Source organism: Condylostylus longicornis, unplaced genomic scaffold, assembly GCF_029603195.1.
Source record: "Condylostylus longicornis isolate FDR11 unplaced genomic scaffold, ASM2960319v2 ptg000038l, whole genome shotgun sequence".
Taxonomy (NCBI): Eukaryota; Metazoa; Arthropoda; class Insecta; order Diptera; family Dolichopodidae; genus Condylostylus; species Condylostylus longicornis.
In genome coordinates this window covers 16232877-16259593 of record NW_026578007.1, presented here as the reverse complement: position 1 = coordinate 16259593, position 26717 = coordinate 16232877, and the positions used below count along the sequence as shown (strand labels likewise).

General features: G+C 26.9%; 8 protein-coding genes across 8 annotated transcripts; 4 read left to right on the top strand and 4 right to left on the bottom strand.

Moving 5' to 3' along the window:
- The first annotated feature begins 2564 nt into the window (after nt 1–2564).
- Nucleotides 2565–4015, top strand: LOC129609119 (nudC domain-containing protein 3-like). The gene is made up of 3 exons (XM_055520999.1): nt 2565–2769; nt 2825–2906; nt 3188–4015. Exons 1-3 carry the CDS (start codon nt 2669–2671, stop codon nt 3908–3910), a joined length of 906 nt encoding a protein of 301 aa, XP_055376974.1. The 5' UTR covers nt 2565–2668; the 3' UTR covers nt 3911–4015.
- A 110-nt stretch (nt 4016–4125) lies between these two features.
- LOC129609118 (uncharacterized) lies at nt 4126–5268 on the bottom strand. Its single transcript, XM_055520998.1, has 4 exons — nt 4870–5268; nt 4733–4798; nt 4496–4635; nt 4126–4435 (listed from the first exon to the last, which is right to left on the bottom strand). Exons 1-4 carry the CDS (start codon nt 5049–5051, stop codon nt 4263–4265), a joined length of 561 nt encoding a protein of 186 aa, XP_055376973.1. The 5' UTR covers nt 5052–5268; the 3' UTR covers nt 4126–4262.
- Nucleotides 5269–6698: 1430 nt separating this feature from the next.
- Nucleotides 6699–10962, bottom strand: LOC129609054 (protein suppressor of underreplication). The gene is made up of 5 exons (XM_055520910.1): nt 10081–10962; nt 9277–9470; nt 9012–9193; nt 7810–8897; nt 6699–7730 (listed from the first exon to the last, which is right to left on the bottom strand). The coding sequence occupies exons 1-5, from the start codon at nt 10430–10432 to the stop codon at nt 6958–6960; spliced, it is 2589 nt and encodes an 862-aa protein (XP_055376885.1). The 5' UTR covers nt 10433–10962; the 3' UTR covers nt 6699–6957.
- Nucleotides 10963–11984: 1022 nt separating this feature from the next.
- Nucleotides 11985–13257, bottom strand: LOC129609214 (uncharacterized). The gene is made up of 4 exons (XM_055521141.1): nt 13118–13257; nt 12389–13057; nt 12200–12288; nt 11985–12126 (listed from the first exon to the last, which is right to left on the bottom strand). Exons 1-4 carry the CDS (start codon nt 13170–13172, stop codon nt 12100–12102), a joined length of 840 nt encoding a protein of 279 aa, XP_055377116.1. The 5' UTR covers nt 13173–13257; the 3' UTR covers nt 11985–12099.
- An 800-nt stretch (nt 13258–14057) lies between these two features.
- Nucleotides 14058–17636, top strand: LOC129609048 (melanotransferrin). Its single transcript, XM_055520903.1, has 8 exons — nt 14058–14238; nt 14461–14888; nt 14951–15084; nt 15211–15371; nt 15476–15975; nt 16041–16205; nt 16274–16940; nt 16992–17636. The coding sequence occupies exons 1-8, from the start codon at nt 14187–14189 to the stop codon at nt 17396–17398; spliced, it is 2514 nt and encodes an 837-aa protein (XP_055376878.1). The 5' UTR covers nt 14058–14186; the 3' UTR covers nt 17399–17636.
- Nucleotides 17637–17734: 98 nt separating this feature from the next.
- Nucleotides 17735–20652, bottom strand: LOC129609049 (phosphoacetylglucosamine mutase). Its single transcript, XM_055520904.1, has 4 exons — nt 20493–20652; nt 20334–20413; nt 18404–19862; nt 17735–18348 (listed from the first exon to the last, which is right to left on the bottom strand). Exons 1-4 carry the CDS (start codon nt 20511–20513, stop codon nt 18241–18243), a joined length of 1668 nt encoding a protein of 555 aa, XP_055376879.1. The 5' UTR covers nt 20514–20652; the 3' UTR covers nt 17735–18240.
- A 730-nt stretch (nt 20653–21382) lies between these two features.
- Nucleotides 21383–24448, top strand: LOC129609081 (rab5 GDP/GTP exchange factor). Its single transcript, XM_055520944.1, has 8 exons — nt 21383–21551; nt 21627–21728; nt 21776–22042; nt 22158–22500; nt 22556–22713; nt 22768–23024; nt 23089–23331; nt 23386–24448. Exons 1-8 carry the CDS (start codon nt 21509–21511, stop codon nt 24292–24294), a joined length of 2322 nt encoding a protein of 773 aa, XP_055376919.1. The 5' UTR covers nt 21383–21508; the 3' UTR covers nt 24295–24448.
- A 757-nt stretch (nt 24449–25205) lies between these two features.
- LOC129609192 (uncharacterized) lies at nt 25206–26717 on the top strand. Its single transcript, XM_055521112.1, has 6 exons — nt 25206–25367; nt 25424–25587; nt 25686–25738; nt 25826–25963; nt 26024–26339; nt 26428–26717. Exons 1-6 carry the CDS (start codon nt 25306–25308, stop codon nt 26622–26624), a joined length of 930 nt encoding a protein of 309 aa, XP_055377087.1. The 5' UTR covers nt 25206–25305; the 3' UTR covers nt 26625–26717.

Genomic DNA, 26717 nt, shown 5'->3' with positions numbered 1-26717 from the left:
TTCCATGAGTTTCTATAATTAGAATTAAGAAACTTTTTTTTCGTTAATGAAAATGGATCATTATTTAACTTTTTGTGGCATAAATACGAATTTAAATGATTCAGGATAGCCGATTTTAATCGAAATATTTTCTTACAAAACTGACATTTAAAACCATTTGAAAGTTTTACATAATTGTTAGAAAATTTTGTTTTACTAACTCTTGGTTGATAATATTCCTCAGCATCAGAATTAGATTCTGTTTCTAGAACAGTTTCAATTAATGTGTCTATATCATCTTGATAACCTAATGTGTCTGGAATACTTTCAAGTGCACTTGAACTCTTATTGTCAGCATAAGAATCTGAATAAGCTTCCGACGATGACAGAGGAATTGAAAATCCAGATTTCAATTTATTCGAACTAAAAATGTTTCTGTCTGATTGTTGATTTCTACTGTTAGATAAAGATACTGTATTTAAAAAATTTTCAAAAAAAGAAAATTTTTTTTTTGACTGGTAAGTAAAATCAGTCCATAACTCTTTAAGTAAATTACATTGTATACCAATTTCTCTTGTACAAGCTACTCTTTTGCCACTTACATTTACTATTGGGTTTGGACTTTTAAATTCTGAAGAAGTTTCGTCATTTAAAATTGACTGAATGTCAATATCTGATTCTGAACTAGAATTGGATACATTTGATTGGCAGTTCATCTTCACATTTTTGCTATTTTCTTTAGGAAATTTCAACATTTTAATACTAATCCCTAAAGTGCTTAGAAACATTTCTCGACAAACGTGTATACGTTTATTATCTAGCATCAAATGATAACTATATATGGGCATTCCATTTTCCGATGGCAAATTATCAATCAACTTGTTCAAGTATTCATGACGATCTTTCATTTTATAATTTTTTGACCAAAAATCTTCAAATATTCTTAAACGTTGAGGTTCAGTGAAAGTTGAACATTTTGTTCCTTTAATTTTTTCACAATTTCCACGACATATTGGCCCTACCGATCTCTTATTTTTTTTAATATATCCTGAAGTACCTGGATTTCTTTCTAAATCCTTCATTGTTATCAAAATTTTTAAGTTGTTCAATTTTCAATTATATAATTTCCACATTGATATTAATTTTTATAAAATGTAACATTATTTTGGCACAATATGAAGATAAATAATATATTGTCCAATAAATATTTGCTCATAATCAAAAACTATTTTAAGGATAAACTATGAATGAAATGAACTGAAAGAAAATGTAACTATTTTTTACTTTAAAATTTTAAAGGAAAACAAATAAATTTTGTAAAGCTGTGTTTGTACTAAATGAACTTTTAAAATGAAAATCTATTAAGTACACCTATACCTCAATATCACATTAAGCACCTTTGCGCATATTTAACAGCGTTATAAAAATATTTTTTATTCAGGCTTTATACATTGAATTTACAATTCTATTAACAAATTTGTGATTTGTGCAATTAGGATTAGAATTATAGGGGTCTGTCTGTAATAAGAAAGTTTTTAAAAACTTTATAAAGTTTTTGCATGCAAACTGTCTGGGATAATACATTTTTAACAAAAATGAATATAAAAGCAAAATTGGTAGAATTAACCCTTTCTGCACATATAATCTTTCCTCTCAATATATTTCTTCAACTATAAATGTGAGGTAATTTATCGTTAAGTTACTATAACCAAGTGACTTAGACATAAATTACCAAAAAATCATAAAATTTCCTATAATATTAAAATTTCCATGTTTTTTTTAATTTATTTTTTCGTTACTTAAAGATAAAATTCAGTATTTTAAGTACTTTAAGCTAGCCAGACATGCAATGTTTAGTTTTGAAACTGTTTGTATTCCACAAACATATTCAAGCGCACACACTTTCACCTGTATCAATCAAAATAAACAATCAAAAATTTTGTAATTTTTTACAAACTGATTGGAATTGTTAGCAAACGTAATCGATTTGAATTGACGAAACAGTTTAGTTGCTTAGATGTGCGCACACTGATTTTACAATCAAGCAATAATTGCAAAACTAAGAATTGCATGACTTCCTCAGCTCTAAAAACCGGATACCAATTTTTACATGAGGTTATGTTTAATTAAAATAAATATATTGCAAAATAAGGTTCTGTCTCACCGCAAAAGAATAATGTATTTAATTTTATTTTTCAGTAAGCTTATTTTATAATTTTTAATTTTTTACCTATTGTGTAAAACATAATCAATAATATCTACCTGCCACGATAAATATTTATATCTCTCAATTTTATGCTGTCACATTTCTATCTTAAATAAGTTTCATTATAATGTATTATAATATATTATAATGAATTATCTATCTTGGACAGAACTATTATTGGCTATAAAATGCGAATAAAAATATATTTTTGTAGTTGAGTAAGTTTTCTCATGCATCATTAGAAATGGAAAAAATATTGCGTTATCACCATAATTGTGTTGTTGTGCCAATAATGCAATATTTGTTTGAAAATTGACGACTCAAATGAAAAATTTGACAACTGTCAAAATCATAACATTTTTGTTTTTAAATATTAAGATGCTATAAACAATTAGGAATCAATCAAATTTTAAAAAAAAATTGTTTTAAACAAATTTTTGTAATAAATATTAAATTAAGAAAGTTATTTCAATAATTTTCAATATGAACACGCAGAGACATGACACAATATTAATGGAAATTTTGCAAGAAAGACAAACAGTCGTTGGCTTTTTACAATCTGTATTTGGATTTCTGGCCCGCTGGTAACAAACAAACTGAAATAAAAAGAAAATTATATAAAAACATTTAATTTTTAAGCACGGATTTTTATCATGAAATGAAAGTTAAAGAAGATAATATAGGTTTTCCAAGAGGTTTCAAAGAGCAACTTGTGTTAAAAGTAAGTTGAATTCCTAGCACTTAGTATATAAGGGTGGCCATTTTCCAACAAAAAGAAACAGGGACAAAAATTATTCCAATACAATAAAATTTTTTAACAATGAATATTCAATTCATTTGGAATAATCTGTATATCTGAAGGATTTCCTTACTATATTACATATTACTGAAATTTTTACTTTTTTAGTGCAAAATTTTATTTATGCACTAAATAGATAAATATTATAAAGTGTTATAAATGATTGTTAAATAAAAAACTTTTTAAACTTTTTTAAATTTAAGGTGATTAAACAATTTGAACCTAATACGGAACATCATATAGATAAAGTACCTTCAGCTACTAATGAAGTTGAGGTAGTTACCGAGGAAATAGTAAGTTCAGTTGATGAAAATGTCAATATTAACCAAATGAATATCGATGAAGATCAAGTAGATGAATCCAAACAACAACAAACAGAACAAACTAATAGCTTTCAATTGAATGAATTCCATAATGGGGCCAAATTTAACAATTACTGTTGGTCTCAAACTATAAACGACATAGAAATTCATGTTATTTTACCATCCGATATTACATCATCGAAAGATTTAAAAATAACTATAAAAAGTGATGAAATAGTTATATTCAATAAACAATCAAATAAAATAATTTTAGAAGGAAAATTTTATGGCAAATGTAAAAATAACGATGCCGTATGGAGTATGTCAGAAAAGAAATTGCAAATTAACTTAGATAAAATAAAATCATGTTGGTGGCATAAATTATTGTTACAAGAAGATTCAATCGATTTGAGTAAAATGGATTGTTCTAGAGAATTACATGAATTACCGCAAGAGGATCAGGCTACAATTCAAAGACTTAAATGGGATCATCAACAGGAAATGTTAGGTTTACCAACATCCCGAGATATTGAGAATCGCGACTTATTAAAGCAAGCTTGGGATGTTGAAGGTTCCCCTTTTAAAGGACAACCATTCGATCCGTCTCTTGTTAAATTTGAATAGTTTTGAGCATTATTTTGATTTTTCATACATTTAATTAACATACACCGTATTAATATTTTTTAAATCTATTTAATATAGTGTAATATAACTACATACATACTTATTTTTTCAATAAGCGATTTCTTTTAATTTGAAGCAAGGTTAATTTTCATTAAATCTTGTTTCATTAAAAATATGTATGCTTACTGAGGCTATGTAAATAATTTTTAAAACCATTCTGAATACATTTTATGAATTATTTTAATAAAGAAATTTATATTTTCTCAATATAAATACATGCATACAATACAAAGATCTTGTAATTAAATTATTGATAATTTACTTGCAATAATTTAAATTATTGATGATTTTGTTATGTTTGCGAAAATTGTGTTGTTAAATTATGCATTATAGCTTTTCTCTGAAATTCAACTTCTTCTTTACAATATTTTCCCATTAGTGGTGGACATTGATATTGTACACTTTCCATATAATATGTATCTTTTTGATTTATATTTTCAAACTTTTGTTCTCCTATACTATAAACTGAAAAAGTAAAAAAATATAGACATGTATAAAAAATTTTGCATTTGATTCAATCATTACGGCAATAAAATCCAGCTAGAAAACATGTTTTATGCTTTGAATCAATAACCATTGTTTCTCCAACAGATTTAGGAAATTTTCGTACAACATAATCTGCATAACCCACATTTATCCAATAGGGCCAATGTGAAAGTTTTTCCCTAATAAAAAAAAATAAAAAAAAAATTTGTTTCTACAATATCAATAATATTTTTTAGAGTATATGAGTATATTGTGCAATACTATATTAAAACTTACTTATATACAACAGAATAAGTCCAGTGATCATAAGTACCAGCATCAGCCGTTATTCTAAAATCTAAGCTAAAGGCAAAATCGTTTTTTTTTTTATATTATTAAAAGATTGATAAATAAAATCGATAAAATATAATTACATTGTAGGATTTAGAAGTTTCATTTTACTAAAGTCAGCAGCATATTCCCATACATCTTCTGCTTTTGCATTTTTGATTACACCTTCTATTTTATATTCATTGTATCCTCTTAGAAATATAAAATAAATTAATAATATACCAGCGACAATAAAAACTAAACGACGTTTTTGATATCGATTCATTTTTTTTTACTAGTGTTTGGTAATTGAGTTTTCCTTTTTCAACAAGAGAATTATTACTAATTTTAATGAAGCAGATACATTCATATATTCTTATATCAGTCTTCATTTTATGTTTATTTCATGAAATATTTTATTTGATATTTAATATTTCAATTGTTTATTATTTTGATCTTACAGTTTTTTAGGGTTACCGCTCTAACGTAAGAGACACATAATTTGTGCACATTTTGTGCACATATTTTTGATTTAAGTAATTTTTGAAATATGCATATTGAATTCAAGCAGCGCCTCATCGATAACTTTGAAAAATTGATTAATATATCAAAATGCATAGTGTTTAATTGTTCAACTTGAGCTTTATCCCTTAATAAATACATATATATTTTATTTATACATATGAGTTTCTAATTAATAATTGGTAGGTGGCAAGCTTATATTATACATTCCGGAGAACTTTTTTTTTATCACAAGTCTTTTTCCTGTTTAAAGCACAAAAAAAAAAGCCAAGCAGTGGAAATACTAAAAATAGAATCTTTTTTGTTCAGTTTACATATGTATGTATGTATGTATATTGAAAAATGTTTGCGTATGGTTCCTGATTTTTTCTTTGAAATTTACTTCTATTGCAACGTTACAGTAATTATGTCTAAATCTTCTGTTTCGTTTTCTTTAATGGTGTTACGCTTTAATTATGTATAATTAATTTTACGATTTTTGTCTTTATTTTGTTAAAAAAATATTTGAAATCTGCTTTCAATGTAAAAGAACGCAATGTGTACGTTTATGTTTTATTAGAAAATATTATGTACCTTCAAGAAAACCGTTGTTTTTTGGATGTTTAGTACTTTGTAGATAATCAACCATTTTACATACCTACATACATATATCGCTCATTTTCGGCAACAGCTACATAATTCAAAAAGTAGGATTTCTGAGTTATTTTTACAGAAATAATCACATAAATAACTTTTTTTGTACAGAACCCTCAGTTGTAACTTAAAAATTGTCGCTTATTATTAATAATTAAAAAATAATGCTAAAACCAGAAGAATATTAATCAAATGCCCAAATTTCGTCAGTGTTGCAGCAAACGAGCGATATAGATTCTAATTCTTATATATGTATGTATAAGAATTAGAATCTATGACCTGGCTATAAAAGATAAATCATAATTTTAAGTTGTAAAAAAGATTTTTTAATCATGTGTTTCATAAGCGAATGCCTACTTCTTTTCATTGTTTTGTATGCCCTTTAATTTTTAAGTCACTTTATTATATATTTTAAAAAATATTTCTCTTAATTCAATTAACAAAAAATATTCTTTGCTTAAGTAACAATATGATTAACAACAAAATATACTTTTAAATCCATATTGTAACAATTTTTTTAAAATTTTAAAAAAAGCTTACGATCAATGAATAGTAACAAAAAAATAATTACTTATAATTTTTTTTCATTAAAGATATTAACAATTATTTTTGATTTATGCTTTGCATACTGTCTATATATGTATGTAAAAATTGTTTCCCTGAGATCAACAAAATAATCAAAAATACATAATTATATTGTAGCTAAAAATGTAGCTTAAAAAAATTAATTTTAAATTAAACTTTTTATAATATTTTTTGTTTCAAAGTTATATGCTCCAGCATTCATTTGAAAATTATGTATTTATATTTAAAAATTTGTTTATATTGTCTATATTTTTATTACGTTTTACAAAATAATCGAACAATATTAAAAATCTCGTAAAAAGTCTAATGTAACAAAATATTGCAATTGAAATAAACAGTATTTGTTTAATTGTTTAAGAAAAAAATATGGTTTTTAAATGTTTAACTTTACTTAAATTAGAAAATATTCTTTAAGCTTATGATTCTTTTTGGTTGAAAATTCCAATTTTTTATTATTGTTTTTCAAAGGATAAATCCAATCTACGTCTCCTGTTTTTTACAGCCAGAGATCGTGTTACTCTTGAAGATGTGACAATTTCTTCGCCCTTACTTAAATCGACACTTGTATTCTTTTGAGAAGTTATTTCTCGATTATTATTTGATTTGAATAACCATTTCGTTAAGGCAGTTGGAGTTTTTGTTGGTGTAGTACCTGAGGACGTAGTTCTTGAATGTGGAGAAGGTTTTGATGCGCTCCCTTCGCGAGAATCAATTTTATTTTTTTTCATTATAACTTTCTTTTTTTTCGGAGTTTTAGGATATGTAAGTGCCGGACTAGAATGTATTGATTGTGAAGATGATGATACTATTTCTTTTTCTGAATCTTGAGCATAATCCGATTTTAAATATTTAGTTATTTTGTTATTTTGTGCAATGTTATTTGAATTTGTGCGTGTTCTAGTATGTTTTTCAACAATTTCATTATTTCTGCAATCTGTTGGACTTTTACTTTTTCTTACTTTTTTGTTTTGAATATGGTTACTTTTCTGTGAGCATATTATAGTCAAAGATTCATCTACTGCACTACCAAATATGTCAGGAGATGCAATAGTTTTATTTAATTTTGTTGATACTTTTTCTAAATTTATTTTCTTAAATGGATTATTAATTTTATTTTTATTAGTACGAATCGAAGAATCAGACGAACTTGATAAGACTATTAATTCTGGAGTACTTTCAACTATATGTACAGCTTCACTTTGTTGAACCTCTAAAAAGCTTAATCCTTAAAATTAAAATAGTAATATTTGTTAAAGAAGAATTTTAAAAAATTTGATATTTTTGCATTACTCTACGTTTTATACCTGATAATTGCGATTCATTATGATCACGCATGGTTTTCTTTGTTTTCTTTTTAGGAATATTTGCAGACGAATCAGAACTGCTGAGTGTTGTATCAAAATTTGGATCTAATAACAATGAGTCATCTTCTATGCTTGAATTTATAGTGTTACAACTTGTCGAAACTATATTTTCGTCCTTATTTGCACTCATACTACTTTCTTTTAAATTTTTGGAAGGACTTTTTATTTTACCCTTATTAGTACTTGATTGGTTTTTGTTTTCTGTAGGCTTACAAAGATTTTTCTTTTTTTTTAAAGTTTTTAGTTTTTTTATTTCCTCCAAATCACGCTTACTTTTCTCAAGTGTATCCTCAATGCTTAGAGTCAAATATTTATTTTTATGAGCTTGTGATCTAGTTACTCTATCTTGAGCTCGAGTAGAAACTCTAGTTATTTTTAATTTTTTATATCCCGATCTTGAGTTTTTATCTTTTCTAGTTCTAGGTGTTAAACGAGTAACTTGAACTAATTGTGGTTCGTCGTCGGTTTCGTTGCATTCTGCTTTTTCTTTGCTGTCGTTTTTTTTCACTTTAAGTCTACCTTCAGGACGTGATTGTTTCGAAACATCGTTAATATGTATTGGAGCAGGATGGATTATTCTAATTTCACTTTCATCTTTTGTAGTTGAAGAAACCAAGTCATCAATTTTATCGTCATTATCGTCAAAATAAATCTCACTAGAATCATCAGGAATAAATACCAGAGGTGACATTACTTCCGTACTTTGTTCTACTGCATTATCTGTTATTGTTGTTGTTATTCTACAAACCTCTATATTGAATTCATCTTCTTCTTTTCTAGTAAAAAATGAACTTGAAGGATCACCATCTTGATTGATTTTATTAATGAAAGAGTTATGCATTTCTTCAGTATCTCGATCCAAATAAGATGCTGTTTGATTAACTGCAAACACATTCAACTGAACTGGTTTAATTTTTGCAATCGTTGGTGCATCTTCCCATTTCTTTAAATTTAATCGATATACATTTGGAGAAACAAGAGGCAATTGGTTTTCATATTGATGACGAAAACGTCTTAGACAAAATTCTCTAAAAATATAAAATTAAGAATGTAGGTATATATTATATGGACGTTTTTCTTTTTCACAAATTTTTGGATTATTATGCATATGTTTTTAAATATTAAATAGCAATAGCACATACTTGCAATAATTAAGTATTTTTTCTCTTCTTAAAAAATAAGATTCCAAAATTTTTTGATTATCACTTGAACATCCCTGTACCAGGGGTAGTTCAAATTTATCTTCAAAAATTTTAAAATCTCGATATTTTGTTTCTAATCTTCCACACAATCTTAATATTGAATGGAATTCTTTAAGGTCAATCTAAAATGAAAAAAGAAATTACAATTTCATTCAAATTTTTTATATACATAAATATTTAATAATTAAATAATAAAATTCTTTACCGTGACATCTTGATTTGCGATTATTAGAGAAATTTTATTTTCATAATTTCTTAATAGATAAGCAAGACAAATTTTATTTGCCATCAAATTTTCTCGATTATCTACAATGATACAATCGAATTTGTAATTTGCTAAAGAAGCTGAAGATCTCAAAGATTCCCATTTTGTTAAATAAACTGTATGCTCATCAATTTCTGAAAAAGAAAATACTTGGATTAGTTTTAATTATATTTGGATTAGAGTTAAATGCGAATCATTATATTATAGTTCCTAATTACAACAAAAAAAAAAACAATTTTTACATACTAGACGGTAGAAGTCAAAGTGATTAAACTGTGATTTGTTGCAAATAACAACACATTTTTTAAAATTAGGAAGACATTAATAGTATTTTTAAAAATTTAATATTCTATCTATTAACCTAAACTATACAGTATGAAAAAACACGGTATAGCTAGTCAGTGCATCGTATTAAAATATTTGAAAAAATTTAAAGCAAATCTTCACCATGCCTAGAATTTATGTTTTAGTGTTTGTTCGTAGTAGTCTTGTAATATATGAAATCACAATAAATTTACGTAAATCGTACACTTAAACCTGTTCTCAAAATCACATTACCTAATTTAGAAGAGATACAATGTTATGTACATATTTAAGTACATAATAATTATCTCATTAATTTGATCATTATTTTTAAAATAAGAATAATTTTGTCATAAATTACCAACACATATTAATTTTTTAGAATTTGCCCAACATACAAACATACATATTATAATTATTTTACTTGTTTACTTTACTTACCATTTTCGTTAAATGCTACCTTAAATGCCAGATCAGTTAAGATATCTAAATGAAATTTCCAATTGTTTATACGTTCTTCATTTTTACAAATAATTAAACATTTTCGTTTTTCATTATTTGCTAATATAACATTTAAGAAAACTGCTACAGATGCAGTTTTACCTAAACCACTTTCATCATTTAAAATACATGCTTTATGTGTTTCAAAATTTTTGTACAAAAATTTAATAGCACCCAATTGAAACGTTTTTAAGTACTTTGTTATATCTTTAGGTATAATTGTATTTTGACTAAGAATGAAATCATCATTATAATTATTTGGTTTAAAGTGGTAAAAATTTTTTTCTAGCATTTTTTGATTTTTTTATTAAACAAGTTATTTATTTCTTATTTATTTTTTATTATAAATTAATGAAATTCTTTTCTATTGTTTATATTTGTATTGAAATTTTTTTCTTTGTTCTTTTTTTGTTTATAAAAATTATTTAGAATCCCGCCAATTTTAATTTAGTTATCAGCATTGATACGATGAAATGTTATGAAAACAGAAATCATTAAATATAAAACATTTATATAAAAAAACATAACAAATATTGAAAAAGATGTTGGTGTGATCGCTGGACTATCATAAAGCTCCTGATAAATTCTATGATTTGCATTAATTGCAAGTATAAAACTCAACATAATTAATATCACTACATGTATGTAGGTATTCGTATATTTATATTTTCACTTATATTTTCGTATTAACAATAATTTTTTTTACAATAAAATGGTAAACGTGTATAACAGTTTATTAATGATTTGTGAATTTTATTGTAATTGCTAATTAGTATTTATTTTCACTTAATAATATTTCATAACAAACTAGAATAAAAACAGCTTAGCAGAGTAGAAAATCTACTTAACTTTAATATAATACGTAATCTGCTATCTAAATTATATACAAAATTCACAAACAAACAAACAAATAGTGTTAAGATATGCAAAAATTAAAATAAACGAAACTGCATTACCATCCCATATGTAAATTATTTAGACAGCTGATACACGTGATAAATTTCCTTTTTAAAACTTTTATCAGAAATGTCAGGGATGGGTTGATATTAACTTTTCACTATTATACATATCACAGATTTCTTCACGAGTCAGTTTAAATTTTAGTTTAGTCATTTAAGGAAAAAATTATAAGTTTTCGATTATGTTTATTTCTAGCAAGTTATTAAATTTTTTTGGGTAATATTTTGACGTTGTCAAAAAATAACCGAGTCTATAGGCATATTAAAATTTAAATGAGTTGCAACTTCATATATTTTCTTTTATCCTTTAAAATATTTACTGCAGACATAATTCTTGTTGATGTAACAATTGACTAAACCAATAATAATTATTGTGTAAATTTTTTCTAAATAGCAAAATTCCTCAGTTATAACAAATTTCCTTTCCTTAAAATAATATCATTTATACCATTTTAATTTATGTTTCTTAACATAACTTATTGAGAACAGAGTATTAATGTGTAATTTGTTAAAATTAATAATGCTGTTTAGATAATTTTTTTAATAATAATAAATTAAATAATTATATTAATAATAATAAGAACCATAACTGCAGCATAAACAATGTTATTTTATGAACATTTTATTCCCTTGCGGTTGCCCATGTGTCTAAAATTATTTTCACTTGATATGAACTACTTTTAACTGACGTGTTGATGTTTCGGAAAAAGTATAGCTAATATTACAAATTCAGTTACTTTCAAATTTAAAAACAAACCTTTTATGTATATATGTATGTATTTCTTCCTTTATTTTTAGTTTTTTACATCTGAGATTTACATTACATATATGTATTTAAAATACATATTTTGTATTATGATATCTCATTGTTTTACTTTATTTAACCGTTAAGTGGTTGGCTCTTCATTAAAAAAATGAATCTGGTTTAATACAAAATATTTTCATACACAAAGTGTTAACTGCTTTAATGAATTAAATAATTATTTGGAAGACTTGAAATTTACAACATTGTTTTCCATTCAATAGCCTGAAAGAATAAAAAATTATTTTTATAAGTGTATATAACGTATGTACATATGTAATTATATTTTTCTTATTACTTTTTTAGCTTCCATAATATCACCAGAAATTTTGGTAACCAGTTTTATTAATTTCGAATTGTCTGGAGGAAATTCTGTTTTCTTAACCACTGTTTAATGTGTTAAAAGTTATTAGCATATTATAATACACACTTTCATGAAATTTTATGTGAATTTTTCATGTTATAATTTGATTGTATAAGTACATACCTTTTATGAAACTAATAAGAGCTTCGCTTTCCATTTCAAATAATTTTTTTTCTTCTTTGTAGAAATCTAATAAAGTTTTGTCAGTTTTTCCCAAACGTTGCCTTCTTAAAAATTTTCGTCTTCTTATTTTAGCTGCTTTTTCTGTTTTCAAAAATTCTGATTGTGTCAGGTCTATTAAGTATTTTACCCTATCGGGTCTTAAGTCAGACTTTATTAATGAAACATTAAGATTTGGTGGTGCTACAGATTCTCCTATTTCAGAATCTGTATCAGTCAATTTCTCTTCATATTTGTTGGTAACCAGTTCGGAATTTTCTAAAGGTACATTTTTACTTTTTTCACTTAAAGTATTTTTAACATTTGTGTTGCTGGCGGTGCTTTCTTCAGGTGTTTGAATTTTTTCAACTTCATTTGGTAACCCATCTTTACTTTTTAGTTTATCACTGTTATTATCAACACTATCTTCGGCATCATCAAGATCTATCGTATCTGCTATGTTACAAGACACATTTTCAGCTAAGCTACTTTTAGTTATTTTCAGCAAACTAAGGAGATCTTTATCGTCTTTAGAATAATCTTCTTCATTTCGATTATATTTAACTAAACATTGTAAATCATTAACTGGCCTTCCATCTAAATCAAAATACTTATGATCTAATAAACCCATGGCTAAAATTAATCATATTATAAGTAAATTGATACATTCATCTAGTCCAGGAAACTACTGACCAACTTCAGTTAGCAAAAATCCAATTTTTTTACTAGGAGAATCTTTTATACTCATTTTCAACAACTATTTTGTTAAAATAAAATGTATGAAGCAATAAATTCTTGTAATACAAGTTCCTATAAAATATTTTCTGTTTATTGTTTACATTTATATTTTTTACAAATTGACATTGACAATTAAAATTAATGTCAGCGATGTAACATTATAGGATATAGGACTTTTTTTGACAGATTCATCAAAAAATATATTTGCTCTGTTCAAGGTATGTAATTTGTAAAATATAATATAAGTTTTAATGAAAAAGCGTTCAAGCTAAATTGTGACAGCATAATATGTTAAGTAATCATTTCTGTCGTAATTAATTCAATAATTTTTTAAAGAAAAAACAATTTGAAAAATGGATTTCTTTAAAGAATATACTATTAAATCTGTTTATTTTTTATTCTTCATTATATTTTTCCGGCAAGATTTAACATACTATGAATTGAATTTTAGTTGTCAAAAATATTCATACATTTTTATATTAATTCATTACGTGATTTTCTTTTATAATACATATGTAATTTCAATTTCTGTAATTTTTTTTTTCTATTCTTATTTTTAAAATTAAAAGATAGTTTTTTACAGTTTACGATATATAAACAAAATTTCCGTCAATTAAGCTGTCAACTTTTTATTTCGTATCTTATTCACCGTAAAACCGTTCAGCTATTTTTTAATTAAAGGTAAGAAAAGGAGTTATAATTGTAATAATTATAATAATTATTAATATGATTATTTTTTTTTGTATTGAAATCTATTAAAATTCAACTCACAAAAAATCTCAAATTTTTATCTTTTCAGCAGTGCGCCATATACTCCCATTTTTTTGTACAAAACGAAAGCACTGATTCATTGTCTTTTCATTTGAATAGAGTGACAGACAGCAATTTAGATTTTGCTTGCTTACATGTTTATAGATTGTGTTTTATAATTAAAGAATTGTATTATATTTTAAGTTGTTTTCATAAAATTATAAAATTTTACCAATGTATTTTGGTTTTTATATAAAACGTGATATAATTTAAAATGAATCTATTATCTTTTAATATACTTATTGTTACTATTCCTATAATATACGGTAAGCATATAAACTAGTTTTCATTGAAGACCCACCCTGTTTGTTTTAAAATTACTTTATTACTCATTTTAACACAAAAATTATTGAGAAATAAATTTTGTTTTCGCAAAGCATTTAAATAATTTGATTAATTTTCTCTGATAATAATAAATGTAATATGTACTATTAAATATTGTGTTTGTAATATAAATTAAGATTTGAAAATTTTTTTTAATATTTCAGGACAATATTTTTTCAATGAGCACAAAATTGACCATATAATATGGTGCACAAAATCTGAAGCTGAGCAGTATAAATGTCAGAATTTAACGAAGATTTTAGAGTATGATCGGCAGCGATTTGATGATAGTTTTCTTAATTTGACATGTTTTATGGCTTTTAATACAGATGAATGTATACATCATATTGATAGGGAAACGGCACATATAACCACACTTGATGCTGGTGATATGTTTACTGCTGGACGATATAATTCCTTAATACCTATAATGCAAGAAGTTTCTAAAGGAGGATTTAAGCATTACTATGCTGTTGCGGTTGTAAAAAGGGATACTTTACCTGATGTACACAGTTTAAGAGACTTAAGAAATAAAAAGGCATGTTTTCCTTGGGTAGGGAGCTTGGCTGGTTGGACGGTGCCCCTTTATACAGTAAAAAATTATAAATATTTCACATTTTATTGCCGTTAGTGTTTTGTTTTTATTTCTTTTAGCTCCAAAAACACGGTGGAATGGAAATAAAAGATTGCAACAATCAAGTAAAAACAACCGCTCATTTTTTCAATGATTCGTGTGCTGTTAATTCTTTAACTGACAAATATAATCCATTGGGAGACAATTCAGACAAGTATATTAAATTTTGATTTATCATCGTAAAACTGGTTTTCAAAAATTATTATTTTTCCTATTTTTTTCCGAGAAACATAATTCTTATTAAAACTCATATAAAAATGAATTTTTGTCTTCTCTACAGATTATGCTCTTTATGCTCCGGAAAAGTTCAAAGTGGGAGATGTACCCCTGCTGATCCTTATTATGGATTCGATGGGGCTTTCAGATGTTTATTGGAAGTTGGTGATATAGCATTCCTACGACATACAACTGTAAACGAAATGTTGACGGGAACCGAGTTTCGTAAGTTATAGCATATAAATATGTGTAATATAATTTTACATAATAAACTTTTATAATATTTCCATTATTTCAATTTTCAATCAATAAATTTTTTTTGAATTTAGGAGGGCAGTCGGTGGATAATTTCCAGTTGTTATGTAAGGATGGCAGAAGGCAACCCATCAGTGAATATTTACAGTGTAATTGGGGTGAAGTTCCTACAGATGCAATCGCTGTATCTTCTGCTCGACCATTTGATGAAAGAAAACAGTTTCAAAAATTTTTATTAAAAGTATCTCAGCTTTATGGTGGCCAGACTGGTATAACATTTAATAATTCTTCGTATTCAAGTAATTATGACTCAAGGAATCAAGGAACTTATAATAATAATCCCTCAACTCGATACGACGACAATTTTAACCGAAAAAATAGATTGGACTATGGACAATCTGATCGAAATAGTAGAAACAATGACAGATATAACAATGAAGGTTCAAGATTTGGAAGAATTGATGACTCCTTTCCTACAGAAACTAATTCTATACGGAACGAAAACACTTCACTAATTGAAAATTTTAAAATGTTTGATTCAAAAATACATGGGAAGCAAAATTTGATGTTCCAAGTAAATTTTTCTCAAAATAAAAATAAATCAAAGTTGAAATACTAAATTATAAAACTTATTCTTAGGATTCTTCTGTTGGCTTGGAGCTTATAAAAGAAGAAGAGCAGTCATTCCGTAATTATTTAGGAGCTGCAATTGATTATATATATGAAATTCGTAATTGTCCTATAGGAGTAATGAAGCTATGTGTAACGTCAGATGCAGAATACGAAAAGTGTCACAAGATGAAGGTAAATACTATTCTCAAAATCTTATTTTCTTATTACAGTTACAATAATTTTAAAATTCAAATTTCCAGATTGCTTTGAAAGCTCAACTTTTGAAACCTGAATTGACCTGCTTTAGAGGCCATTCTCATATATATTGCATGCAATCTATACAACAAGGCGCAGCCGATGTTGCAGTATTTGATGCTGGAGATGTATATACCGGAGGGTGGTTTTATCAACTGATACCCTTTATGTCCGAAGTCTACAATTTAGGAGAGCCCGAATATTATGTCGTAGCAGTTGGAAAAGAAGAAGATCTAGACACCGAATTGACTTATTTAAAAGGGAAATATACATGTCATACAGGATTGAATACAGCTGCAGGATGGACATACCCAATGGCTTATTTAATTTCTAACGGTTGGATTCGTCCATATGGATGTAATAGCGTCCGGGCTGCAGCTGAATATTTTACAAAATCGTGTATACCTGGAGCAATAAGTAACCAATATAACAAAGACATTCCGTACGATTCAATGTGCGGTCTTTGCCATGGATCAAGCTTTAGTTACTGCAGAAGAGACGCTTCAGAGGATTATTATGGTCATACTGGTGCTTTTCGATGTTTAGTTGAAGGTGGCGGCCAAGTTGCCTTCGTAAAACATACAACTGTTTCTGAAAATACTGGCGGAAAGCGTAAAGAATGGTGGGCACGAAATACATTAGAAGATGAATTTGAACTTTTATGCCCAGATGGTAAAATTACAAATTTAGAATTCACAAAATAATAATTGTAATTTTTTACAGGTACACGTGCTGAAATGTCTGAATACAAGACATGTAATTTAGGAAAAGTGAAAGCAAATGCTATTGTAGCCCGCGGAGGATTCGGATACAACGAGACTGAATTGAATGCATTTATTAATCTGTTTCAATATGCTCAACAGTTATATGGTAGAAAGTACGTCGATGAATTTAGTTTTAGTATGTTCTCATCACCAGCGCCGTATTACGATTTAATTTTCCAAGACGCAACACGCCAACTTCAAGTTATAGATAAAGATAAACGAAGTTTCGATACATATTTAGGAAACGATTTTTTGAGGGCTCGGCGGATAACTGATTGTTTTGCATCTGCTCCAAAAGCTATGAGCACAAATATTTTTTATACCTTAACTAGTTTAGTACTTTTAAGTTATCTATCCTTGTTATAAAAAATTCTTTAATTTTAAACAAACTTACAAATTGTGTATAATGTACAATGAAAAAAATAAAAACAAAACCGACAAAAAATAAGATAAAAAATCCGTCCAAATAAAAAGAATTGTACAATTGAATTAATTCCAATCGAAATAATAGGTACAATTCCGTCCATAATGTATATGATAAGTAATAAAATTATAAAATGGTTTATATTTTATACTTTTTTTAAGAAATAAATTTTTTAATTACCAAAAACATTTTTTATTTCAATTTGTAGATACAATGATTATAATCAAATTCGAACAATCTACTGATATCTTCAAATCAATAAAACAAATGAAATATTTTTCAAATATAGAGTAAAACAAATAAAAAATAAATATTTATTTTTTTTTCTATAAAATTAATAAAATCATACAAAAATATACAAAAATAATTTGTAGAACTAGACTTTAAAATTAAAAATAATGAAAAATAATTTTATAAACTTGCTCAATAAATATTTGCTTTTATTAGACTATCAACTTGCTACCTACATAATCAAATCCATTATGTGATTAAAAAAATAAATAATTACAAAATTCACCGTTTTTGGCAGTGGAATAGATTTGTTTACATAATCATTTTTACTATGGCTAAAGAGCAAAAACATTATTTCTAAAATTATATATTTAAATATCTTAAAAAAAAATGAATTAAACAATCCGTATATAATTTTTTTAACAAACTTTATAAGTATGTATATATACTATCTTCTATTATATTAAATAACCTTAAGACAAAGAATTTAAATATAAATAATTCTCAATAGGCAATTTCTTTTATTATACGTTGATATAAATATCCAAATAAATTAAATATGTGAATTGTAAATAGTTTCCGGAGGGGTTGGTTCTGCACCGGTGCCACCTGCCATCTTGTAAACAACTTGACTAACTTCATAAGCTAGCTGATCAACATCCTAAAACAAAAAAATTATTAAGTTTTTGTTATATGTAATGGAAAATATAACTTACACTTTTAGTAGCAGCTTCTGCATACACTCTTACTACATCTTCAGTTCCAGATGGCCGAACAAATGATCTACCTCTTTTATAATTAGATGTAATTTTGTCTATTTCATCTTGTAATCCTTCTGGTTTAACACATATTCTTTCCGCATCAGCAGTAACAATGACATTTCGATCTTGTACTTTTATTTTGAGCAATTTGTTAGGTAGGTCGGTGTACGTATCAAACCATTCCCTAACATCCCATCCTTTTGAATGCAAAATCGTTTCAACTAAAAGCATATCAGATATAGCGTCGCCCACGGTTTCGTTTATTAAATTTATTACATCAATAAAATTGTTTGCAGCATTTTTTTGTTCTGGATTCTGTGAAAGTTCCGATATACTTTTAATCATTTCCTTAGCTTCATCACTGAATACAACAGTACCGTGACCATTGGCTTCAAAATAAATACCAATATCATATTCTAATGCTTTATGATGCAAATGTTTTACACCAGTTGAAACACAGCTTACTGGTACTTTTAGTTCATTCACAATATAATCTGTAGAAGCACCGTTTGCGTAAGCAGTTTGTACCAATCCCATTTTAAGTTTTAAACCGCATTTTTTAACTAGACTCATCAAATAGTTAGCAACTAATGTAGCTATTCGGTCTCCATCTAATAATTGAAATTTACCGTTTGAATCAGTAAAGAAATAAACAACTCTATCAGCATCCCCATCTACACTTACGCAACGAACATTGGCTTCTATTCCCTCTGGCATACCGTTTGGAACCTTTTGTTGAACTTTCACAAAATCTGCTCCACAATTTTCATTAATTTTCCCTTCACCCTTATTAAAAATTTCACAGTTCAAAGATCCATTCATTCTTTTCAAAAATTGAATCATTTTTCTTGCACCAACCCCATTTGCACCGTCAAACATCAACCGATTTTTATAATTACCATTTTCTAGTTGGTTACCTCTTATACTTTCAAAAGCGCCAATGATTTTCTTGTAATACCCCTCTTCTGTTGGGATTCCATACGACCCTTTTGTATTTGCACATACAACAAAATAATGCATCATTGGCGTGGTGATTATTCCAAATTCTTTAACATTGCCTTTTAAGGCTATAACACCGTCAGCAACAGCTTTAAGCAAGATTGGGCTGTGATAACGATTATCCATTCCCACATAAACATTACAATGTGTACCAATGTCAATATTTAATTCTTTAATTATACTGGCTACTTTACTCTCTAGTTCGTTATCGCTTACATTTACCAACTCAGTAGCTATTTTTTCCCATTTAGGCTCTAACATTTCTCCCATTGGATCAACAAGCTTCACTCCATTATCAGGCTCAGGATTGTGAGATGCTGTAATCATCACTCCTATAACTTGACCATTCTTTATACGAGATCTTAATGTTGCCAATAATCCCATTCTATACATAACATATTCCAATTTTTTTGCCCTAAAACAATTAAAGTTTTTATATATACATATGTATATGTGCATAATAATTATATACAATTTTAAATTAAATATACTTATTAATGTATTAATTAATGTAAAATTTTTGGTTTGCATGTGCTCAAATATTTTTAACTGAAAAATCTCAAACTCGATTGCCACTTGGTTCAATGACTTTCTTAAAATATTCTTTATAATCTAAAGGGTTAATCAAATTTAATTGTTCTAATGTTGCCGTATTTCTGTACATTAACGCACATAAATAAGAATAAAAATATGTCTTAGTCATCAAGTAATATAATTTTAGCATTTCTTTTCTCCACTTATCTTTTATATGTATATACATATCTACTATATATGTACATATTTACTTATATCTAGATAACTTTTACAAATTAGATACATAATGCGGTATATTCCGACATACAGATTTGTACGTGTGTACTTATTTAATAAAGAAGGAATCACTTACTCGCCTCGAAATCCAGCAGTTCCATAATTAATATTTTCATTAACTTTTTTTGGGTACATTTCTCTGGCAAATGCATAAACCTGCAATTTAAGTTTATTGTAAATAATTAGATATAACTAATTAATCTATTACGATTTTCCATAATCTTCGTTAACTTACTGTTCTTAGATTAACAGACATTTTGTATAATTTTTTTTGATTTTAAACAAAAAATTAAAGGATAAGTTTCGAAAAAGTAATTAATTTTAAATAATATAATGAAAAGTGAACTTATATTTTATATGAAATCCTACACGTACACCAACCAACACCTACCCAAAAGAAATGTCACTGGAGAAATTGAAGGTTTTACCAATTCTTAAAATTTGTCAAACAACAGTGTTGTCAAGTTTTCTGTGTTTCTTGTTTTTTTAAATTTAAATTTTTTTTCTTTTTTTTTAATGTTTTTCCTTAAAATATTTTGCTAGATTTTTTGACGACACAAAATACATATTCAATTTTAGCTTACTTATTATTTAAAACCTTAACATAACAAAACTATTTTTTAGTAAATTTATTTACATATTTATAAAAAGTATTTATAAATAGTATTTCCGTCAGCCATGTTAAAAAAAAAAGAAAAGAATGATAAGTCAAATTTATTCGAAATTTTAAATCGGTTACATTTGACGATAGTGTATTCAGATTTTTTTTTAATTTGTTGGGTTAATTTTTATTTATTGATATCTGATATTACATAGGAATATGTGTAATTAAAAGTAGCACTGAAACTGAAACATATACCAGAATAGTTTATGTTCTTATATAAAAAAATTATTAAGTGAATACCAGAATAATATTGAAATAAAGATGCAACTTCCAATCAGCACTTCAAATTTGTTTTGTTTTCTAATTTTGAATCTTCTGTCTGTCAAAACAAGCAAATTGGCAACCGATTGCAATTGCTTCATTATAAGAAATTTTCAGACTGTCAAATTTTAAAGTTTTGTTATTTTTAAAGTGCTATCACTGTACGGTATATGTCATTATTAAATGTTAAATATTTGAATATTAAGAAATTGAGTCATGTATTGTTAGACATCCATATAAAAAAATTTGTATTTTTTTTTGTTTCTTTATTTAGATTGAAAACACTTTTTGTAGAAATCAGAAAATGAAAATGAGAACGAATTAAAATGCACACGAGTAAACTTACAACTCTTCGTGTTGATCATCAAGGTAAAAGACCTAGTTTAATTTCTAAATTTTAATTAAAAAAACAGTTGTATGTATGTATAATAATTTTGTTTTCAGACCTGAAATGTAGAAGAGGGTGTGGATTTTATGGAAATTGGACACAGTTTGACGGACTTTGCTCACAATGTTTTCGAGAAAGAAATGAAAAGCAAAAGAAACGTAAATAGAAAAATATAATTTTTCAACAGCTCATTCTTAAATTTTAGAAAAAACAATTGTCGGAACATCGAAAATAGATCCTTCGTTCCCTAAGTCAAACCAATCGTTACAGCAACAGTATCCAAATCGCCAACCTCATTATCGTAAAGAACATGATCCTAGAGAGTCTCAAATCGTAAAAGGTCATGATTCGCCTTCCCATCGGGCACATCGTGAATCTCCAAGTAGATCGGGGAATAAAGATGGCTACGCAGGTTCTTTGAAAAAGAAACCTTTATTGTCTGTTTTCAATATATCCTCAAACAGTTCAAAAGGTAATGTAAATTCTAAAAATAAGGTTGGTATTGGCCGGTATTTTTGAATTTCGAAAAAACAATTGCAGTAGACATCGGAAGGTAATTTTTCTCACAAATTTTATTCTTCTTTTAGCTGCGTCTCCTAAACAATCATCTCAACATGTATCAGAGCATAGCAAAATGCGGTTGCCAGATCCTATTGAACAGGAGTTTAAAATCATTCTGAAATCTTTAAAAATTTCGGATGATGCGAAACATAAGCTTAAAAGTGAAATTAGGGCATTAGATTCAGGAATACATGCACATATATCAAGCTCTCATAAAAATATTGACGAAATATCAGAGTTAGTTCAAAATGCTTATTCTAAATTTTCTGATATCTTAAATAATGATTCAAAATTCATGAATGTCTCGCAAACTGTAAAAGATGAATGTTTGGATTTTTTCGAAAGGGTTGTAATGACTAAAAACCACAAGTAAGAGATATTTTATTGGGAATTATAATTATTCTGATATTTGATGCAATTTTAGAAATTTATTTTCCCCGTATTTTACAAATGACGAGGAATCTGATACAAAAATTCAAAAAAGAATTCGGCAATTAAGCTGGATAACTGCAAAGCATTTGGCTTGTAGTATTGATGAAGTAAATTCAGAATGTAGAGATTTAGTTTATAATGCAATAACAGGTAAATTTTTTTTTTGTTTAACTATTTAGTATAAAACAAAATTTTTAATTTCAGAGTTAGTGGCAATGGATTCCTATTACTCTCCACAAGAAAAGTTGCAATGCATCATCAGATGTTGTCGAAATGTATTTGCTTTGTTAAAACACTCTGTTGGAGGACCAGCAGGGGCTGACGAATTTGTACCGGCATTAATATTTGTCATTCTTAAGGCAAATCCGGTTAGATTACATAGTAATATAAATTACATTTCACGATTTAGTATTACATCAAGAATAATGAGTGGCGAAGGAGCTTATTACTTCACAAATCTGGTTTGTAGCAAATCTTAGTACCTTATTAAAAGTTATTTAATGAGTTTTGTTTTAATTCTTATAGTGTTCTGCTACAAATTTTATTGAAATTTTAAACAACAAACATCTGTCCCTCCCAGCTGACGAATTTGAATCTTTAATGTCTGGCGAACGATCAATTAGTACACCTTGGGAAAGTGCTTTGATGGCGTGCGAAAGTTTGCATTTAATATCTGAAAACATGAAAAAGATGGAAGCTCTTAAAAAGAAAAATAACAGTATATTAGATGAAATAGCATCACTAAGCATTAGTTTAAAACAGTTTGAGGTAAAAATAAAATAAGAAATATAAGTAATAAATTAAAATAATTTTTAAATTTAGGAAGAAATAACGCAAAAAATTGATGCCACAATTAGTAAAGCTCCTTTGACTATTTTGCCTATTAAAACACCGGAACTTGTTAGAGAAAAAATTAGAAAATCTGCAATGGGCATTGCAGTACCAATTTTGCCTCCGAAAAAAATTCAAAACGAGAATGGGCATTTCCAATCAAATTTGTTATCAGCTACAAAAATATATGAAAATAATCCCACTATTTTATCTGGACAAAAAGATAATCTTCCAACGCCCATAACACCTGTTTCTCCAAAAATAGTCGAGAAGAAGCATTCTGATTTATGTAGTGTAAAAGAAAATTTAGACACATCTAATACTTTATGCCCAACTTTAGGAAATATGCCAAATAGCGATTCAGGAGATTTATTATTTTCTTCACCTATATTTAATTATACCCCTTTTGATAACACACCAGATGATTTGCTTAATGTGACTGATTTTACAGGCGGAATTTCAAATATAAATTACGATTTTGACTTGTCCGATTATAGTGGGGAAAATAGTCTAAATGAAGACGTCCAAGAAGTAAATAAAGTTATTCATCCAGATTCCGGAGATGGAACTTCATTGAAGCTTGATCTTGAAGAGTTCGATCCACTACTTAAGGACGATGCGACTAAAGAAGAATGCTCCAACGGTCATTCTATTCAGACAAATATTAATGAAAATTGTGCAATGAATTTATCATTGCACTCTTCTTTAGAAGAAAATTCACAAAATTTAATTGAAAGTGATTCTCCAAGTCAAGTTTTATTACCGTCACCTATAAAACCAACCACTTCAGATTATAGAGGTTTTTCAAATTTTGATATTCCGTCAATATCATGTAATACGGGGGACTTCAGCTCAATCAACTACCAATCAAATGTTAATAAAAACGATAATAGTAACTAGGAGTTATACTATATTATAATTATGTAACGATAATTAATTTTTGTGGTTATAGCGTAAATTTAATTGTAGAAATTCAAATGTTGTACATTTTCAAAATAATTTTATAATTATAATGTTAATTATTTTAAAAGAATAAAACTAGTCGAAGCCGTTATATAGCTTGTTTGAATGCAAATATACATATTATCAATTAATATGCATACTACATACATATGTATTTTTATATTATGTACATAATGAGCAAAATTAAGATAACAAAGGTGCTCCTTTTGAAAAATCATAGATAAAGATTTTTATAAGTTTTACAAATATGTAAAACCGACTGCGGTAAAATATAATATGTAATAATTGACTGCGGTAAAATAAATTACCGCAAAAACCGCTGGAGTTTTTTTTTTGACATAACCTGTTTACGTGTCATTTTATATACAAAAGCCATTGAACAGTTAATTTTACCGTACTGCTTGTGTTCTGCTTTAACAATTGAAATCGCTCGCCGTTACCGCTCATTGCTCATTATAATAAAAATGGTAGTTTTCAGATTTCACAAAAATTCACACATATTAATATGTTCATTGAAAACGGAATACAGCTTAAAAACAGAATCGAAATTTTCCTTATCGAAAAAAAATCTTGTAAATATACAATTTGCAAATATTTAATCGGCACTAAGTTCACAAAAAGAAAACCACTTAAAAGTTATTTTGTCGCAATTTAGCAAATTTTTCTTCTAAATTAATTTTCTCAGTATTCGCTTAAGACGCTGAGGTATAAACACTTAGATTTTTTTGACATTATTTTTAGTCAATTTTAACCAGAGTATAACGAAAATATAAAAAATAAAAAATGTATGCTATATTTATGAACATATCTTATTTTAATATATATACGGCATTATGGCTAGAGTTTATTTATGTTATAACAATCAGCTGTTTTTGTAATTAAAGTATTATACGTTATGAATAATTTATTTTTATAGTTTTCCGAATTACTTTTTGGAATGATTTTAAAATGATTTTAAAATCGAATGTACTAAAGTTGTTCCTTGGAAATTCTAGATTATGGGCAAAAAAGTAATTTTGGTCTAAGTAAAAAAAAAGTTACTTTTGATTTTAAAATATGTTTATAGAGATTTAGGTATTTGCGAAATTGTTGAGTTAGGAAATGTTTCCCCTGAAAGATCAATTCCTAACCATATTCACAAACCGGATTATTATTATGAATTTATGGAACCTGGGTGTACATTGGGAACGCCAGAAATTAAAAGTCGCAAAGAAATTTACTCTATGAGAGGTAATAAATTTGTTTTTATATCTTCATAGCATATAAGTACATATATAAATATATGTGCTAATACATTAAAAAACTTTTTATATAACATTGTATTTTAGAAAGTTGTAAGTTAGCTGCTCGAATATTAAAATCCTGTACTGAAATTTTAAAGGTAATTTTAAAGATTTTGATATATTTAAAATAATAAAAAAAATTTCATTTACTTAATATGTAAGGGTAAAATATGTATAGTTTTTAGGTTGGAATAACGACTGATGAAATTGACGCTTACGTTCATGAAAAAGTAATATCCAATGGAGCTTATCCATCTCCTTTAAGATATGCAGGTTTTCCAAAATCAATTTGTACGTCAGTAAATAATGTTGCCTGTCATGGGGTAATTTTGGATTAGGGTATTTAAACATACACATTTATCTTTTAATAAATTTCTATTTAGATTCCTGATGATCGAAAGTTGTGTAATGGCGATATTATTAATATAGATATTACGGTATTCTATAATGGTTTCCATGGTGATTGTTCAAAAACTTTTTTAGTAGGAGATGTTGATGAAAGAGGAAAATTTTTAGTAAAGTCAACAAAAGAATGTCTCTATGGGGCAATAAATATTTGTGCACCCGGCGTATCATATAATAAAATAGGAAAATATATCCAAAGATTTGCAGATTCCAGAAATCTAAAATCAATTCCAGCATTTATTGGACATGGAATTGGTTCTTATTTTCATGGTCCTCCTGAAATTTTACATTATGGTAAATCAATTCTTTTCACAAAGTACATATTTCAAGTACTTAATATGCAATTATTTTTACAAGTAAATACCTATGTAATTTGTTGCAGACAATGATATAGAAGGTGTTATGTTACCTGGAGTAACGTTTACTATAGAACCAATTTTATCATTGGGTAGTGCAGAAGTTGAACTTCAAGAGGATGGATGGACTGCGATGAGCACTGATTTATCTAGAAGTGCACAATTTGAGCATACTGTTCTAATAACTCAAGATGGAGTTGAAATTTTAACTGTTTCGGATTAATATATTATTATGTATGTTTATGAAAATAGTAAGTTTGATATTAAAATGTTTTAGAAGGTAAAGGAAATAAAGTTTGTGTATACAATATTTATT

Excerpts from the sequence above, each read along its gene's own strand:
- LOC129609048 (XM_055520903.1), top strand. The coding sequence starts at position 14,187 with ATGAATCTATTATCTTTTAATATACTTATTGTTACTATTCCTATAATA. Across the intron at positions 15,372-15,475 it reads GTTGACGGGAACCGAGTTTC|GAGGGCAGTCGGTGGATAAT; the intron begins GTAAGTTATAGC and ends TTTTGAATTTAG. Across the intron at positions 16,941-16,991 it reads TGAACTTTTATGCCCAGATG|GTACACGTGCTGAAATGTCT; the intron begins GTAAAATTACAA and ends AATTTTTTACAG.
- LOC129609081 (XM_055520944.1), top strand. The coding sequence starts at position 21,509 with ATGCACACGAGTAAACTTACAACTCTTCGTGTTGATCATCAAG. Across the intron at positions 21,729-21,775 it reads AAATGAAAAGCAAAAGAAAC|AAAAAACAATTGTCGGAACA; the intron begins GTAAATAGAAAA and ends CTTAAATTTTAG. Across the intron at positions 22,043-22,157 it reads ATCCTCAAACAGTTCAAAAG|CTGCGTCTCCTAAACAATCA; the intron begins GTAATGTAAATT and ends TTCTTCTTTTAG.
- LOC129609214 (XM_055521141.1), bottom strand. The coding sequence starts at position 13,172 with ATGAGTATAAAAGATTCTCCTAGTAAAAAAATTGGATTTTTGCTAACT. Across the intron at positions 13,058-13,117 it reads ATTTTTGCTAACTGAAGTTG|CCATGGGTTTATTAGATCAT; the intron begins GTCAGTAGTTTC and ends GATTAATTTTAG. Across the intron at positions 12,127-12,199 it reads ATATTATGGAAGCTAAAAAA|GCTATTGAATGGAAAACAAT; the intron begins GTAATAAGAAAA and ends TTATTCTTTCAG.
- LOC129609054 (XM_055520910.1), bottom strand. The coding sequence starts at position 10,432 with ATGCTAGAAAAAAATTTTTACCACTTTAAACCAAATAATTATAATGAT. Across the intron at positions 8,898-9,011 it reads AAAATACTTAATTATTGCAA|AGAATTTTGTCTAAGACGTT; the intron begins GTATGTGCTATT and ends TTATATTTTTAG. Across the intron at positions 7,731-7,809 it reads TAATGAATCGCAATTATCAG|GATTAAGCTTTTTAGAGGTT; the intron begins GTATAAAACGTA and ends TTTAATTTTAAG.
- LOC129609119 (XM_055520999.1), top strand. The coding sequence starts at position 2,669 with ATGAACACGCAGAGACATGACACAATATTAATGGAAATTTTGCAAGAA. Across the intron at positions 2,770-2,824 it reads TTTGGATTTCTGGCCCGCTG|CACGGATTTTTATCATGAAA; the intron begins GTAACAAACAAA and ends TTAATTTTTAAG. Across the intron at positions 2,907-3,187 it reads AAGAGCAACTTGTGTTAAAA|GTGATTAAACAATTTGAACC; the intron begins GTAAGTTGAATT and ends TTTAAATTTAAG.
- LOC129609192 (XM_055521112.1), top strand. The coding sequence starts at position 25,306 with ATGATTTTAAAATCGAATGTACTAAAGTTGTTCCTTGGAAATTCTAGA. Across the intron at positions 25,964-26,023 it reads ATAATGTTGCCTGTCATGGG|ATTCCTGATGATCGAAAGTT; the intron begins GTAATTTTGGAT and ends ATTTCTATTTAG. Across the intron at positions 26,340-26,427 it reads TCCTGAAATTTTACATTATG|ACAATGATATAGAAGGTGTT; the intron begins GTAAATCAATTC and ends AATTTGTTGCAG.
- LOC129609049 (XM_055520904.1), bottom strand. The coding sequence starts at position 20,513 with ATGTCTGTTAATCTAAGAACA. Across the intron at positions 20,414-20,492 it reads TGTCTGTTAATCTAAGAACA|GTTTATGCATTTGCCAGAGA; the intron begins GTAAGTTAACGA and ends CTTAAATTGCAG. Across the intron at positions 19,863-20,333 it reads ACTGCTGGATTTCGAGGCGA|GGCAAAAAAATTGGAATATG; the intron begins GTAAGTGATTCC and ends TAATTGTTTTAG.
- LOC129609118 (XM_055520998.1), bottom strand. The coding sequence starts at position 5,051 with ATGAATCGATATCAAAAACGTCGTTTAGTTTTTATTGTCGCTGGTATA. Across the intron at positions 4,799-4,869 it reads AAACTTCTAAATCCTACAAT|CTTAGATTTTAGAATAACGG; the intron begins GTAATTATATTT and ends TTTTGCCTTTAG. Across the intron at positions 4,436-4,495 it reads TCTAGCTGGATTTTATTGCC|TTTATAGTATAGGAGAACAA; the intron begins GTAATGATTGAA and ends TTACTTTTTCAG.